General features: G+C 37.8%; 1 protein-coding gene across 1 annotated transcript; it reads right to left on the bottom strand.

Moving 5' to 3' along the window:
- Positions 1-4,284: 4,284 nt before the first annotated feature.
- Positions 4,285-8,292, bottom strand: FABP7 (fatty acid binding protein 7). The gene is made up of 4 exons (XM_081945009.1): positions 8,058-8,292; positions 6,827-6,999; positions 5,745-5,846; positions 4,285-4,541 (listed from the first exon to the last, which is right to left on the bottom strand). The coding sequence occupies exons 1-4, from the start codon at positions 8,128-8,130 to the stop codon at positions 4,491-4,493; spliced, it is 399 nt and encodes a 132-aa protein (XP_081801135.1). The 5' UTR covers positions 8,131-8,292; the 3' UTR covers positions 4,285-4,490.
- Between the last annotated feature and the right edge of the window lie 6,410 nt (positions 8,293-14,702).

Genomic DNA, 14,702 nt, shown 5'->3' with positions numbered 1-14,702 from the left:
GCATGAATGCTTCATTTTTATGTTTCACTTCCAAAGATTGAGCATTTTTCATAGCAAATCCCCATAAGACAAGTGTGTTATTTCAGTACTCCAGATATAAAGCTGAATGGCTTTCCAAAGATAACAAAGAGTCATACAGAGGTGACATTTCTTTTGGCTTATAATAATTTACACTTAATTATTACATACACTATGCAATTAACTATGTATGGTACAGATTATTTGTGTAACAGGACGCTTAAATTAATTTAATTATCTTCTTAATTAACATATCAATCCTACACAGCTATGTTAAAGGGAAAATGCATTGCATTGTATCAGCAGAAATATTGTTATATATTCTGTGATATGGCAGTACAACTAGAAGAGAGAATGATACAAACCACCAAGAAGGCTGAAGGAATAAAATTAAAATATATTTGACATCCCTGAAACTATACCCCAAAAGTTGCTAATCCAGGACTATGCCAGACAGTATTATTTCCATTGACAAATGGAAGAAGCCAAGGTGTTTAGGATAAAACTTGATATGCCACCATCAACTTGCAACACACAACATGTAAAATGATGCCACAACACCCTCAATTTACCAGCCTCACTGCACAGCTAGGAAAAAAACCCTGCCATGGTTGAATCTATGCTTAGACCCCAAGAGTCTCTGTTGTCCCACTGAATAGGACATGGAGCTTAAGCTTCACACACTTTTTGCAGTTTTGGCAAGAACAAGTCATGTCAAGAAGAACATTAACAATGTTCCTGGGATTTAAAACCACTCTGCAAATTCAACAATAAAGGAAAGGCATTCATTCAGACATAGCAGCAAATATGAAGAGCATATGTTCCTTTGCTGTCCACTGCCCCCAACCCACACTAAGTCTGGGTGATAAATTCTGAAAGAACAACCATTGCAAAAAGAGCCATAAGACAGGTAGGAGAAAAGAGTATTCTGGATATGAGTTGCAGTTCTGAATCCAGTATACAACCCCTTGCTAACAATTATTTGGAGGGTCCCTTCCCATCCAAACATAGCTTAGTTAGTAAGAAGAATGGCACCAGCTAACACCCTACCTGTTGCTTAGGTTAGCCAATCCCAGTGCTCTTCCTATAGTTAGGCTAACATTAAAAATTGATCAGTTTATTAAAATTAGCAAAGCAGCACTATGCAAGTTATTGTTTCATCCATTAAAATGATAGCAACAAAGAGCCTTGCCATACCTTAATAAGTAACACATTTACAATATCCTAAACTTTTGCAGCTCTTAAACTACTTTGTCAATTTTACAGGGTATTGTTCTCAGACCAATATAGACAGAAATATAGAATTTTCTATTTTCTGACGCAAGGTTCTCATTGGGACCCATCATGAATTATATTGTTCCAGAAGCAGTTTAAGCTAATTGGCATATCTTAAATGGCCAAATACTGTTTCAGCTGAATCTGAATCTTTGGTCTGTTCATCTATTTTGATGGAAGTGTGAATTGCAAAATCCTGCCACTGAAGAATGTTTTTCCTGAATCAATTTGTTTGTATTAATTACAGATCATAAAACCATGAATGGTTGCTTTGAGTACATAATGAAGTATAAATGTACCAGTATGGGATTCATGATCACATGGGAGAACAAAAGAATAAACCAGTTCCATGAAGAAAAACACATAGTTTTCAACATTACTGCTACATTATGGACATAGAGACAAAAAGGGCATCTTGTTTTCCATAAATCATGCTCAGTCAGAGATGGTATTCAGCAGGTTCTGACCAATTCTAGAGAACCGGTAGCAGAAATTTTGGGTAGTTTGGAGAACTGGTAAATACCACATCGACTGGCCCCGCCCCCATCTATTCTCTGCCACCCAAATCCCACCTGATCAGGAACAAATGGGGATTTTGCAGTAAGCTTCCACTGGATTCGGATGGGAATGGAGATTTTACAATATCCTTCCCCTGCCATGGCCACCAAGCTACGCCAACCAAGCTATGCCACGCCCACATCACCGGTAGTAAAAAAAAAATTGAATCTCGCCACTATGCACTCAGTTATAGACTTTGAATACCACTTATTTTAACTGCACCTAATATCATACAGCATTTTATTAGGAGTAAGCAATGGAGATGGTTTCTTTGTTTCTTTCCTACACTAGGAATTATTTTCATATAATTGAACTTCATTGCATAAACTTCAGTATGAATTCAATATAAAAGTGTGGTGTTCAGGTGTTGAGTTCTTTGTTTAGTTATGGCACATTTCACTTATATTAAGCATTTAAAAGCTCAGTGCAAAATAATAATAGTATCACTTGGATTTAAAAATAAACCAGTAAATCCTTACGTGGGTATTTAAATGAAAGTACTACTTAAACAATTCTAAGTTGACATAATGATATGTGTGCTGTGAGTTTGGGAAAATGAACACTTAATGCCTGCTAAGAAACTGTCTCTGTACATGGTCTGTTAAAAGCTTTGAAAATGTCATCATGCAAATAATGCAATTATGTAATTTGTATCAATTGCCTCATGTCTCATGTAAGTACATTAACCTGGGTCATTTGTGCGATAATGTGATGATGTCCCTATCATTTGCAGACATTCTTCTCTCTTCTGGATGCCAATGCTTCCATCAGGTCAGAGAAATAATTTTCCCTTGTAAATTGAGCAGGTTTCAAAATTGCTTACTGAGTTCACTTTGGGCATTGTATGTGAGTTCTGTGTATGCTGTTTTCTTTCCTGTATGTGGTACAGCAATTGTTAGTTTGGGGTTTGACCAGTAGTCAATGTTCTCTTGTCTGAGGAGATGGATCTCCTCAGAGCCACAATGGCGCAGTGGTTAGAGTGCAGAACTGCAGGCTATTTCTGCTGATCACCAGCTGCCAGCAGTTTGGCAGATCGAATCTCACCCAGGCTCAAGGTTGACTCAGCCTTCCATCCTTCCAAGGTGGGTAAAATGAGGACCCAGATTGTTGGGGGCAAAGATGCTGACTCTGTCAACTGCTTAGAGTGGGCTGTAAAGCACTGTGAAGCAGTATAGAAGTCTAAGTGCTATTGCTATCTGCTCTCCTGAAATTAACTGGTGTTCATTACATGAGTATTCTTGCTTTTGTCTACCAAATTCATTTCCCCCATTGCATTAAACATACTAGGAAAAAGAAGTTTGAAGGAGCCCTATTTCTGAAGAGTTAAAACAGTGGAACCCAAGACTTTGCATCTGATGGACCATTGGAAATATCAAGTAGGATAACACATGGTTTATTAACTAATTATGGTGTAAGCATCCATGGGTATGAAATTTTACAGTGTGTGTATTAAACTTTAACTCCACACATTTCTAGAAACACATTTCCAGCATAAGGATTGGAGAATCCATGAATTGCAATTAACCAGGAGATGAGATGAAGTGTTAGAAGAAGGCAACAGGCTGTTCCTAAGAGTTAGGAAGAGGAGAAAAGTAGAAGTAAACTGAGGTGGAAGGATTGAGATCTGTATTTATCATTGAACCATGTCTCTTTGTGAGAGAATGTGCAAGTCTATGACAGATAACTAGAAGGAGACATTGGGGCAAGTTTTTGTCTACTATGGCAAACTATTAAAGTCAAGCATTTATTCACTAAAACTGTTTTAAAGGACCACTACACACCTAGTATGAAACCAGGATATTTCGGCTCTACTTGGCTTTGATTTTTATAAAATCAACCAAACAGCAACCAAACAGGACTCCAATGGATAAATAAGGTTGCAGAAAGAACTTATAACCAGCCTGCCTTTCATAGAAGACCTGTATATTGCATGGGTCAGAAGGAGGGCTGAGAAAATATCTACAGACCCCTCACATCCTGGTCATGAACTGTTTCAACTCCTCCCATCAGGATAGCATTATAGGACATTTCAGGCCAAAACAACTAAACAGGAACAACACTCCCCCCCCCCCCATCCCCGGCCATCACTCTGCTGAACACCTAATTCTCACAGTACTGTCTAATATCTATACGTATTTATCCACGTAATATGGCTGTAACATTATTATTTATCCTTATTATCTTTCTTACTCCATCCTCTTATTGGTATTATTATTGTTGTTGTTGTTGTTGTTGTTGTTATTATTATTATTATTATTATTATTATTATTATTATTATTATTATTATGTTGCTTTGCATGTACACTGAGAGCTTCTCCACTGGAGACAAATTCCTTGTGTGTCTAATCACACTTGGCCAAATAAAATATTCAATTCAATTCCATTCAAGTATTCAATAATGGCAGCATACTTTTTGTTATAAAAGGAGACATTTAAAGATTTTATTGCAAAGTTTATTTGTGGTGATTTACAAAGCGAAATGTTTCCAAGTTGATAGCATGGAGATTGTTTTTTAAAAAACAAACAAAAACAAATTCTTTCCATATCAGCAATGCAATTTTTACTTCAAAGATGGCTTCTAAAGACAGGCCTTCTTTCATCCAGAAGTATGAATACCTCAGACAATAAGCTGACAGATGTTATGCTTTTTCATATTGGCGAACAGCAACAATATCACCAAAGGTGAGAGTCTGGAAATTCAGTGAATAGAAACAAAGACAATTTAAAGCAAATATAGACTATTGGTCATAATGTGCAGAGATAAATGAATCGTGTGGTCTTTGACAAGTCACCGGGGCAAAAGCTAGACATTAGCAAGCAAATGATTCAGTGCTATTTCAGTCCTTCACGCTTTTGCTGCATGAATTAACCTGAACTTTTCATATCAATCTAGAGCAGGTCTGTCAAATTTGCAGCCTGTGGGCCAGATGCATTATGCGCTGGACATGCCCACCCCTGGTTTAGGGAAGGGGGGAAAGTCGTGATACGTCATGTGACAACGATGTGACGATATGAGTTTGACACCCCTGATGTAGGGAAATCGTGAAATAAAAAATTAAAAGTGAACACAACTGAAAGATTTTAACACAGATGTTTCACCTGCAGGAAGATCCTGCATTTACAATTTGTGTTCATGCTTATCCCATTCCCCCCTTATGTTCAACTCTCAGTTTTGCATAACAAATTTATATTTGCATAGTATACTCTAGTCAACCAATCAGAACTGTGTTTGCTTCTTTTACACTTTAATGTGCTATTCATAAGTCACATGTCATTCTTGTTTATTGCATCCCTATTTATACTTGTTAGAGATTCCCCTTACAAATATCATGGTGAGAGAGTTCATTAATAAATGCATTACAAGGTACGTTACTTTTTTTAAAAATAATTGAATTGGCTCTAGATTGCAATAATGGATCGTTGGATAATGGAATAAAAAAGTACTTTCTAATGCAGGAATTTCTCAAAATCAATCATGTTTCCATTTTAAAAATGCCATTTCCAAACAAAACTAAAGGGGAAAAAACATGAAAGAAGTCATTTTTAACATCTGTGGAAGCATCTCAAGAAGTCTCTTTGAGAAAGAAAGAAATTTTCTTTTTAATGTCATATTTCTGCAATATGAGACTCTGATTCCCAATTCAGTTGCTTTAGTCTCAGTCAACATTGAAGTGATATGATTATATTAAAATATCACTGTATATTAAGAGAGAATACTCATATGACAAATATCACATGTTTTATAATTAACCATAGTGCTACAGAAAATAATGGGGCTGTTTTTAGAAGCTATCATTGACCTGTACTTAGGTAAGGAAAGGAGGACTCTGTCATAATGTCTATAGCATAATAAACCTTTAGGACCATTTTTAACTTTAGGAATCTTTACTTACCATGACCATTTTATCATCTTTAATTTCCCTAACAAAGTTTGTTTCCTTTCCATCCCATCTTTGTACATGAACCAATTTATCACCATCCATGCTCACAACGGACTGTGGAAATAGATGGAAAATATCATAAAAAATTCCCAAACAATTCATTCAGGTTTAATAGTTAAACTTGAAAATATTTATCTGTAGGAGAATAAAAATATTTCAGTCTTTGAATGACGATGGACCACTAGGGGCATCTGCTGCAGTGGTCTAAAAATTCTAGGTGATGTCTGTTGCTGCTTGATTAAAACTTTGCAGCTGTTTACATTAAAAGGGGTCGGATTCAACCACACAATCACAATGCCCTCAGAATGCTTTAGATCACCCAGCAAGTGCCCCTTTAGACCACTAGTTTCAAAGAAATGAATTCGTTAGCAAGATATTTTCAGCAAATCACTTATTAAAAAATGAACATGAAAACTAAATGAATTCTTTGCCTGTGTGCAATTCATATTAAAGGTGTTGTATTTAACATGCATTTCAGTTAAAAGTCTTCAGCTTTAATACATTTGCAGTTTAAGACATGGGATGAAGTAGTTATGAATCAAATAGGAACTAAAAGAGAACTTCTAGTGAGATTAATACGCCAATTTGGAACAGAACCTAGCATTGTTTCCCCCTCCCCCCAGCAAACCTTTCAGGAATCCCAAAAGAATGGGGCATAATGGCAACAAGTATGAGATTCAGAGACGAAGTGCATTTTCTCTTATGTCTTTGGGAATTTCCTGAAAAGCAGAGCCGGTGGTTGTCCACTGTTACGAGCCCAACCAAAAAAATAATACAAACATATAACCGTTAAAATATTTTCAATTACATTTTATTGATCTTTCAGAGTTTGAAAAATGTATGCTTAGCACCATAACTTAATTTGAATCTTTTTATCTTTCTCTTATGCCAGTATAGATTACACTGAAATTAAGTTGCAATATTTCATCAACAAATTTACTTCTCTGCTGTAGAGGAAAGATGCCTTTCTGCATTCAAAGTCTCTTTCCTGCCAACTCTGAAAAATAAAATAAGGCTTTTTGTTTCTTACTTACTTTGCAATTCCTGTCATCTGCAGTAACCTCATCAAATTCTTCTCCCAGTTTGAAGTTTATTTCTGTGTTCTTGAAAGTACTCTGTGTTCGAATTGCCACTTTGTCACCTTCCTGGCTGATGATCACAGTTGGTTTGGTAACATTCCCCACTTGGCGAGTAGCAAAGCCAACTCCTTTAATATATGCAATAAATTAAAAGACACAAACATCCATTTTATATTGTTGGGAGTTCTTAAATAAGAAATAATCAATCTGTCTGATGTGGAAGGCACCAAACCAAAGCAGCACTTGTTGCTGTTAAATCAAGAACAATTCTTTGTAACAAAGGTAGTAATGATCTAGTTACAATTCTAAGCAGAGCTGTATAAAAGACTCCAAGGTACTCAGCCACATATATTTCTGAATGTTCAGATAAAATAGTATATGAATTTTATTTTTGACATAGCTCTTCTATTTCAATGAACCTGCACTTTTCTTTGTAGAAAAAAAACTGTTCCTTTTTCAATATTATTTGATTTCACCAAATTAGTATGAGAATATGGAGTGATGCAAATTATGGCTTCAGGTTATTGGCAGAAGATTTATGTTTATCCAGATTGTTTTAATTTCTACAACCTAGATTTGTACATGGATTTGTTATTTGTACTGAATATCATTTATTTCCCATATATCCTAAAGATGTACATAGCATACATAGACTTGGGCAAAATACTTTTTCAGTTCTGCCTCTTTCCACCCCACCCCAATCTATTTTCTAAAAACAGACAAGAGACAGACCCTATGCAATCCATTTTTCTTACATTGAAAGAGAAATTAAGTTTCCAATTCAGTTACACTCACATATTTAAAATCTAACAAGTCTATCAATTCATTGAATTTAATGGAACATTACAATAAATCTTTGAAATAAATATGCTCATAATCATGTATTTGACTAACATACATTTTTACACTATATCTCCTCACATTTTACCTTTGTAACCAGAATCAATTTCAGTCCAAACCTTAGCTTAACTAAGATGATTAGCTCATACTAATCTAAATATTAGTATACCTTTCACTGAACCAAATCATTACAATTTCGGTTCCAAGTACCATTTAGCATCACTTTACTCCAATGTGTTTGTTCTTTGCAGAATCCAAACTCTGTAATATATATATATATATATGAAAGAAATATAAGTTGAAACATTATCCATTGATGATTTTACATGCTGCTGTTTCTACGTACCTAATGCTTTCATGTACTCATCAAAGTTCTGGCTGTCAATCAGCTTCCAAGTAGCACAAAATGCCTCAGCCATCTTCACTGTGGGATGAGTGAGAGAAAGGGACAAAAGCTGCTATGATAGCAATTGCTACTCTCCCTAAAACTGGGTTTAAATCCTGCACGGTTACTCCTGCTCAGCTTCCTCACTGAGGGAACATCCAATGAAACTGAAAACAATTTAAACTGTTGCCTCCTCCTGGATTTTCCCATTACTCCTTTGAGGTGGGAGGGGGTGAGGAGTGAGAGCTGGTGGGAAGGTTGATATTCAGCTGGTGATTGGATCAGGCCACTGGGTCAACAGAGCTGGTTGGACTAGCCATCCTATTCAGCCTGGGAAACGTGAGGGAGAGAGAAGAAAAGGCTTTTCTGCAAACGAGAGGAATGCCAAATGATGTGAGGGTCTTTTTAAGTCCTGTTTGAAAACTTGGCAAGGGATATTGCAGCCTCAGAATGGGAGCCACACAATACGATAATCAGATGCATTTCCGCTAACACTCTATGCGGGCGACAATTTTAAAAGAATGCTGGATGTTGTTGGAAAGAAAAGCAAAAGTTATTGGATTTTGGACTGGGCCCTTTAATGCTAGAATAAAAGAATAAATGAACTTGTATTACCAAACCATAACTAGTTATTGCAATCATGCTTTCTTGGTTATCCACTTCTTATATTTAGTATATTTTGATTATTTTTGTCATATTGAGTATTTTTTCAGGTTTTTTTGAGCATTCAATTTTTCCCCCAAATAATAGGTTTGGTTTTTTTTTGAAAGTGTGGAAGCAAAATATAACTTAGTTCTTTATTTCCCTATTCTTGGAGTTTTTAAAAGTATTCAGAAATCTCCCTTGCCTGTCCATCTTCTCCCTCGAGGGACATCAATAAAGTATAATTATTAAAACTTGTCTATAGGATCATTTACAAAGACATAGTTTTGTCAAGGAAGGTTGTCCTGCAATGCAAAATGTTACAACAAAGAATTTGACAACATGCGAACAGAAATGTTTCTTCTTCGAAGCATAGTGAAAATGTGTGATGTCTTAACAAAGAGCTCTTCCGCACACTCATTTGTAGATACTGAAATAGTGTCTAATACTATTACAACCAGTAGCCTCTTCAGCCAAAGGAAGCCAAGTGAAGTAGTGATATGTTTTTACTTAATGAACTGTCATGTAATGGATTAAATACAGCATGAAACATCTTTTTTTTTTTAAACTCCTGGCTTAACAGGGAAATAAAGGAAATAGAGAGATAAAAGAAAAGGAGGACTGAATACAGGGAGCCTAACCTGTTATCCTAAAACAGGAGTGTCCAACCTTGGCAGCTTTAAGACCTGTGGACTTCCAGAAGTGCTGGCTAGGGAATTTTAGGAATTGAAGTCGACAGGTCTTAAAGTTGCCAAGGTTGGACACCCTTGTCTTACAGTAACTGTAAAATAATGAATTAGCAATAGCAATAGCACTTAGAGTTATATATTGCTTCAGAGTGCTACACAGCCCTCTCTAAGCAATTTACACAGTCAGCATATTGCCCCCAACAATCTGGGTCCTCATTTTACTGACCTCAGAAGGATGGAAGGCTGAGTCAACCTTGACCTGGTCAGGATCAAACTGCTGGCACCATGGAGGTCTTCTACTCCAACCAGAAGCAGGAGACCCTATACCAGCGATGGCTAGCCTTTTTTTGCTCGTGTGCCATAAGTGGGGGGAGCACAGGGGAGTCATTTGCAGGTGTGCTGCACCCTTAATGCAATGCACGACCAGCCCAGTGCGCATGTGCACATTACAGGTGTAACCCCCCCATTTTTGCATGCTTTTTTTCCCTCCTAGGCTCCAGAGGCTTTATAGGAGCACGGGGAGGGCAAAAACAGCCTCCCCCCCCGGAAGCCCGCTGGAGCTTCAGGGACCTTCAGGAGGCTTCCCTAAAGCCTCCCAAGCAGTCAAAATGACACTCCGCACAAACCAGAAGTCACTTCCGGTTTGCTCGGAGGGTCGTTTTAAGCACTCTGAAGGCTTCAGAGACTTTCAGGAAGCTTCCCTGAAGCCTCCGGAGCAGTCAAAATAACCCTCCAAGCAAACAGGAAGTCCGTTCCCGAATGGTTTGCCCGTAGGGCCGCTTTTTGCGCTCCGGGGGCTTCAGGGAAGCTCATGAAGCTTCCGGAAGGCCTCCAGGGGGGCGGGGGAGGCTCTTTTCATCCTCCCCAGGCTCCTATAAAGCCTCTGGAGCCTGGGGAAGGCGAAAAATGGCTTTAAAAAAGGATGAACTCAGCTGGCCAGCGCGCACATGCGCGCTGGCCAGCTGACAGGGCAGCGCCTCGCGTGCCCTGACAAATGGCTCCGCGTGCTACCTGTGGCACACGTGCCATAGGTTCACCATCACTGCCCTATACCATTTCAGATAAGTGAATGTCCACTATCTTCTTCCTACAACCTCTGGTGGCAAGCTGTTCCACTGGTTAATTGTCCTCATTGTTAGGAAGCTTTTCCTTAGTTCCAGTTACTTCTCTCCTTGATTAGTTTCCATCTGTTGTTTCTTGTCTGCCAATAGATGCTTTGGAAAATAAATTGCCCCCCTCCTCTTTGTGGCAGTCTCTCAAATACTGGAATACTTCTATCATGTCACACCTAGTCCTTCTTTTCTCTAGACTAGCCAAACCCAAATTCTGCAACCGTTCTTATGTTTTAGTCTCCAGGCCTTTAATCATATTAGTTGCTCTTTGCACTTTTTCCAGTGTCTCAACATCTTTTTTGTAATGTGGAGACCAAAACTTGATGCAGTATTCCAAGTGTGGCCTTACTTTATAAAGTGGTACTAATACTTTGCATGCTTTTGATTCTGTGTCTCTGTTTAAACAACCAAGGACTTAATTAGCTTTTTTGGCTGCTGCCGCACACTACTAGCTCATATTTAAGTAAGCAAAGCCTCCAAGGTGATGGCCGGCGGTGGCAGCGGCGAGGGGGTAAGCTGGCATGCGGTGGCGGGGCAGCGGGGGGGGGGCGGGCTAGCTTACAGCAGCTCATGAAAGCCGCCAGCTGGCATACTCCGCGTGGTTGAAAGGAGGTGGGCGGTGGCGGCAGCAGGAGGCTAACTTACGCCAGCTCACGGGTTTCATGAGGAAAGCCCTTCATATTCTATACTCAATACATTTAAAAGTATTGTGGATAGAATATTTTGAAATGGTTTTATTGTAATTTATTGTATATGTAATGTTTTTAATGGTTTCATTTTAAATTATTGTGTGTGGAATACTTTGAAATGGTTTCATTTTAAATTATTGTGTGTGGGATACTTGAAATGGTTTCATTTTAAATTATTGTTTGTGGAATCTTTTTTAAAATTGTGTTAGACTATTTAAAAAAATATTCTATCAACAATAAATTAAAATAAACCATTTGCAAATATTCTATACTCAATACATTTAAAAGTATTGTGGATAGAATATTTTAAAATGGTTTTATTGTAATTTATTGTGTATAGAATATTTTTAATGGTTTTTAAGGACTTTTTATTATTTATAGAATATATTTTTAAAAATTAGTTTAGGGAATTTTTATTTATTTATTGTTTATAGAATATGTTTATTACAAGAAATGTCATTCCTTTTTGCAAATGGTTTATTTGTGATGCAATATGTTGCTTTTAGGTGTGCAGGTTGGTGCATGGTTTATATGTCTCAAAGTGGCTGCTTTTCTATGGGCAGGCCAGGTTGGTTCAAGATTGCCAGATTTTGTGTATTTCTGTGTGATACCTGGTTGTTTGGGTAATTGTGAGGTGGTTGCTGGTTCTGTGAGCTTCCTGGCACTGTCCTTTATAATTTCCCACAATGCCTTGATGATTTTTATTCCAGTGGCTTTGTCTTTCCTGTCCTTAGGGTTAGGGAAAAAAAACTGGTTTCATCTGCAGTCTTTTGGGGGGAAATTGTTATTTTTTGATGTTTTCCTGGTACTGTCATAGTTTGTGGGTGTGTAATGTCCCGCAATTATCTACACATTAATAATGATCAAGTACTAATAATATTTCCTTATACATTTTAGTGACCTTTCCTTACATAATTGGTGTTTTCTTTCATACTTTTAGATTTCTAATTTCTGTTAGTTAGTTAGCAATTGCTAAAATAAATCCCACATGAAAAAGTATTCAAAGCTTTCTTGATTTTAATTGTCAATTTATTTATTCCTGCACATTCTAATATTTATTCATTTTCATATCTCTGTTTTTCCACTGTTGTGCAAACACAATTCAAACAGCTGCTAACATGTGTAAAATTAAATATATATTGTATTCCCTTTCAAATAGCCAACAAAATATTTCTGGTTTTAAATCCATATCTTGCTTTACCATTGCTTCTAACCACTAACTCTTGAATAGCTACTTGGACTGACCTAAGTACTGAACCTAATTCATATATTCCTGTTTTTTTGAACTGAGAACTAAATTTCAGAAAAAGAAATCTGTATTGCTCTGTGAATCTACCTATGACATTCATTCTTGATCTAACTTCTTGGATGAAAGACTATCTTTCCTGTTTGTTGGGGGACTTCCTTCCTGAAAAGACTGTACATTGTTGGGTGAAAACAGAGGTCCCTACTGTTACCTGTAGTGTAGTCCTCAGCTTACAACCACAATTGAGTCCAATATTATTTTATTTCTTCTGCAGTTAGTATTATTTAACAGGATGAAGAGGCAACAGAGTATGACCGCTAGGACAGTCATCTTTCCTATGTAAGTAGCTGTTTTATTGCTTTGTGTTCTTGTTTCATCCTTAATATAGTAGTGTAAGCAATTAAAGTCTTCCTTTCTGTATCTCTTTGTGCAGGCCATTCATTGGAGCAAGGTGGTCAGTGGATGACTTCAACACATAAAAGGACAGTAACCTTCCTTTTCTATTATTTTGTGTGCTTGTTTCATCCTAATGCAGTGCATGCGATTAATGTCCTCCTTTCTGTGTCTCTTCTTTGTGCAGGTTATTGGAGCAAGATGGTGGTGGTGGTGTGCAGAAGACCCGGCAAGGCAGTTATCTTCCCTCTGTAAGTAGCTGTCTTTATTGTTTTGTGTGCTTGTTTCATCCTAATGCAGTGCATGCAATGGAAGAGTTCATTTCAGGCCATTCATTGGAGTCAGTGATACTGAAGACTGCCAAGGACAGTCGTCTTCCTTCTGTAAGTAGCTCTTTTATTGTTTTGTGTACTTATTTTAATCTTATTGTAGTTTATCCATTGGGGCAAAGAATTCAGTGACATCGTCTTGGCCACTCCACCCGGTCACATGGGTGGCAAGCCACTCCCACCCAGTCACATGGCTGGCAAGCCACTCCCACCCAGTCACATGGCTGGCAAGCCACTCCCACCCCATCACATCGGTGGCAAGCCACTCCCACAAAGCACGCCATGCCTACAGAAGAGGTTCCAAAAAAATTTGAAACCCACCACTGGCCAGGAGGTTAGATGAACTCTGCTGATAATACTGCTCTGCTCTGTGAGGCGGGGTGGGAGAACAGGTCAGGCATAGGAGAGATTGCCTAAGCAGAGGTGGGAAATTCCTGAGCGTGGCTGGTTGGGCCCAGGAATTATGGGAGTTGAAGTCCACAACTCATAAAAGGGCCATTGTTCTCTACCCTTTGCCTAAAGCAGGGTTCAATAATACAATAGCAGAGTTGGAAGGGACCTTGGAGTCTCTTCTAGTCCAACCCCCTGCCTAGGCAGGAAACCCTATACCATTTCAGACAAATGGCTATCCAACATCTTCTTAAAGACTTCCAGTGTTGAGGCATTCACAACTTCTGGAGGCAAATTATCAGCTCTTGTCTACTTTATTAGGCACACAGAAACTCCAGTTAACCCGAGGTTACAAGGATGCTGAGACATGTAGTTGAATAATAAATGGCAAAGCACCAGGTTGGGGAAAGCAAATAGATAGATCAGGGATGAAATTCAAAAATAAGTTATACCAATTATTATACACAATAATAACAATATAAGAGGTACACAAATACTTACTGGTATATCTTCTTTTTGTAGGTCATTAGGGCAAAGAAGTGATGTCGACTTGGCCATGCCCACCCACCCAGTCACATGACCATCAAGCCATGCCCATAGAGCTGGTAGGGAAAAATTTTGAATTTCATCCCTGATGCAAACCTATACGTTTAACAGTTACAAGGTTGTAACTATGGAAGAAGTAAACATATAAGGGGTCCTTGGTGCTCTCTGAGATTGGTTGTTTTCTTGCAAACATTTCATTACCCAAACTAGTAGCACTGATGAAGTTACTTAGTTTGGATACTGAAATGTCTGCAAGAGAACTAGCAAGCTCAGAGAGCACCAAGGACCCCTCATTTCAACCCCATTTTATAGGTAAACATATATCAAAATAATGACATGATATTGAACTCTGTGGTCATTTAATGTGACCTTATGTTTTTATGTAATCATTTACTATTACATGAAACAATATAACTTTAAGTCTATAAACATTTCTATTCAGAAGCAATTTCAGCATCAGTTTTTTGCTTCTTCAGTAGCTGCCACTCAAGTTATGCTTTACATTTCCTTCTCTTCTTGAGAATTGATCTAGGCTATATTATTGGCTTCTAGAGCAGGGGTGTCAAACTT

Source organism: Natrix helvetica, assembly GCF_964273705.1.
Source record: "Natrix helvetica genome assembly, chromosome: 2".
Taxonomy (NCBI): domain Eukaryota; kingdom Metazoa; phylum Chordata; class Lepidosauria; order Squamata; family Natricidae; genus Natrix; species Natrix helvetica.
This window is presented reverse-complemented; position numbering and strand designations above follow the sequence as displayed.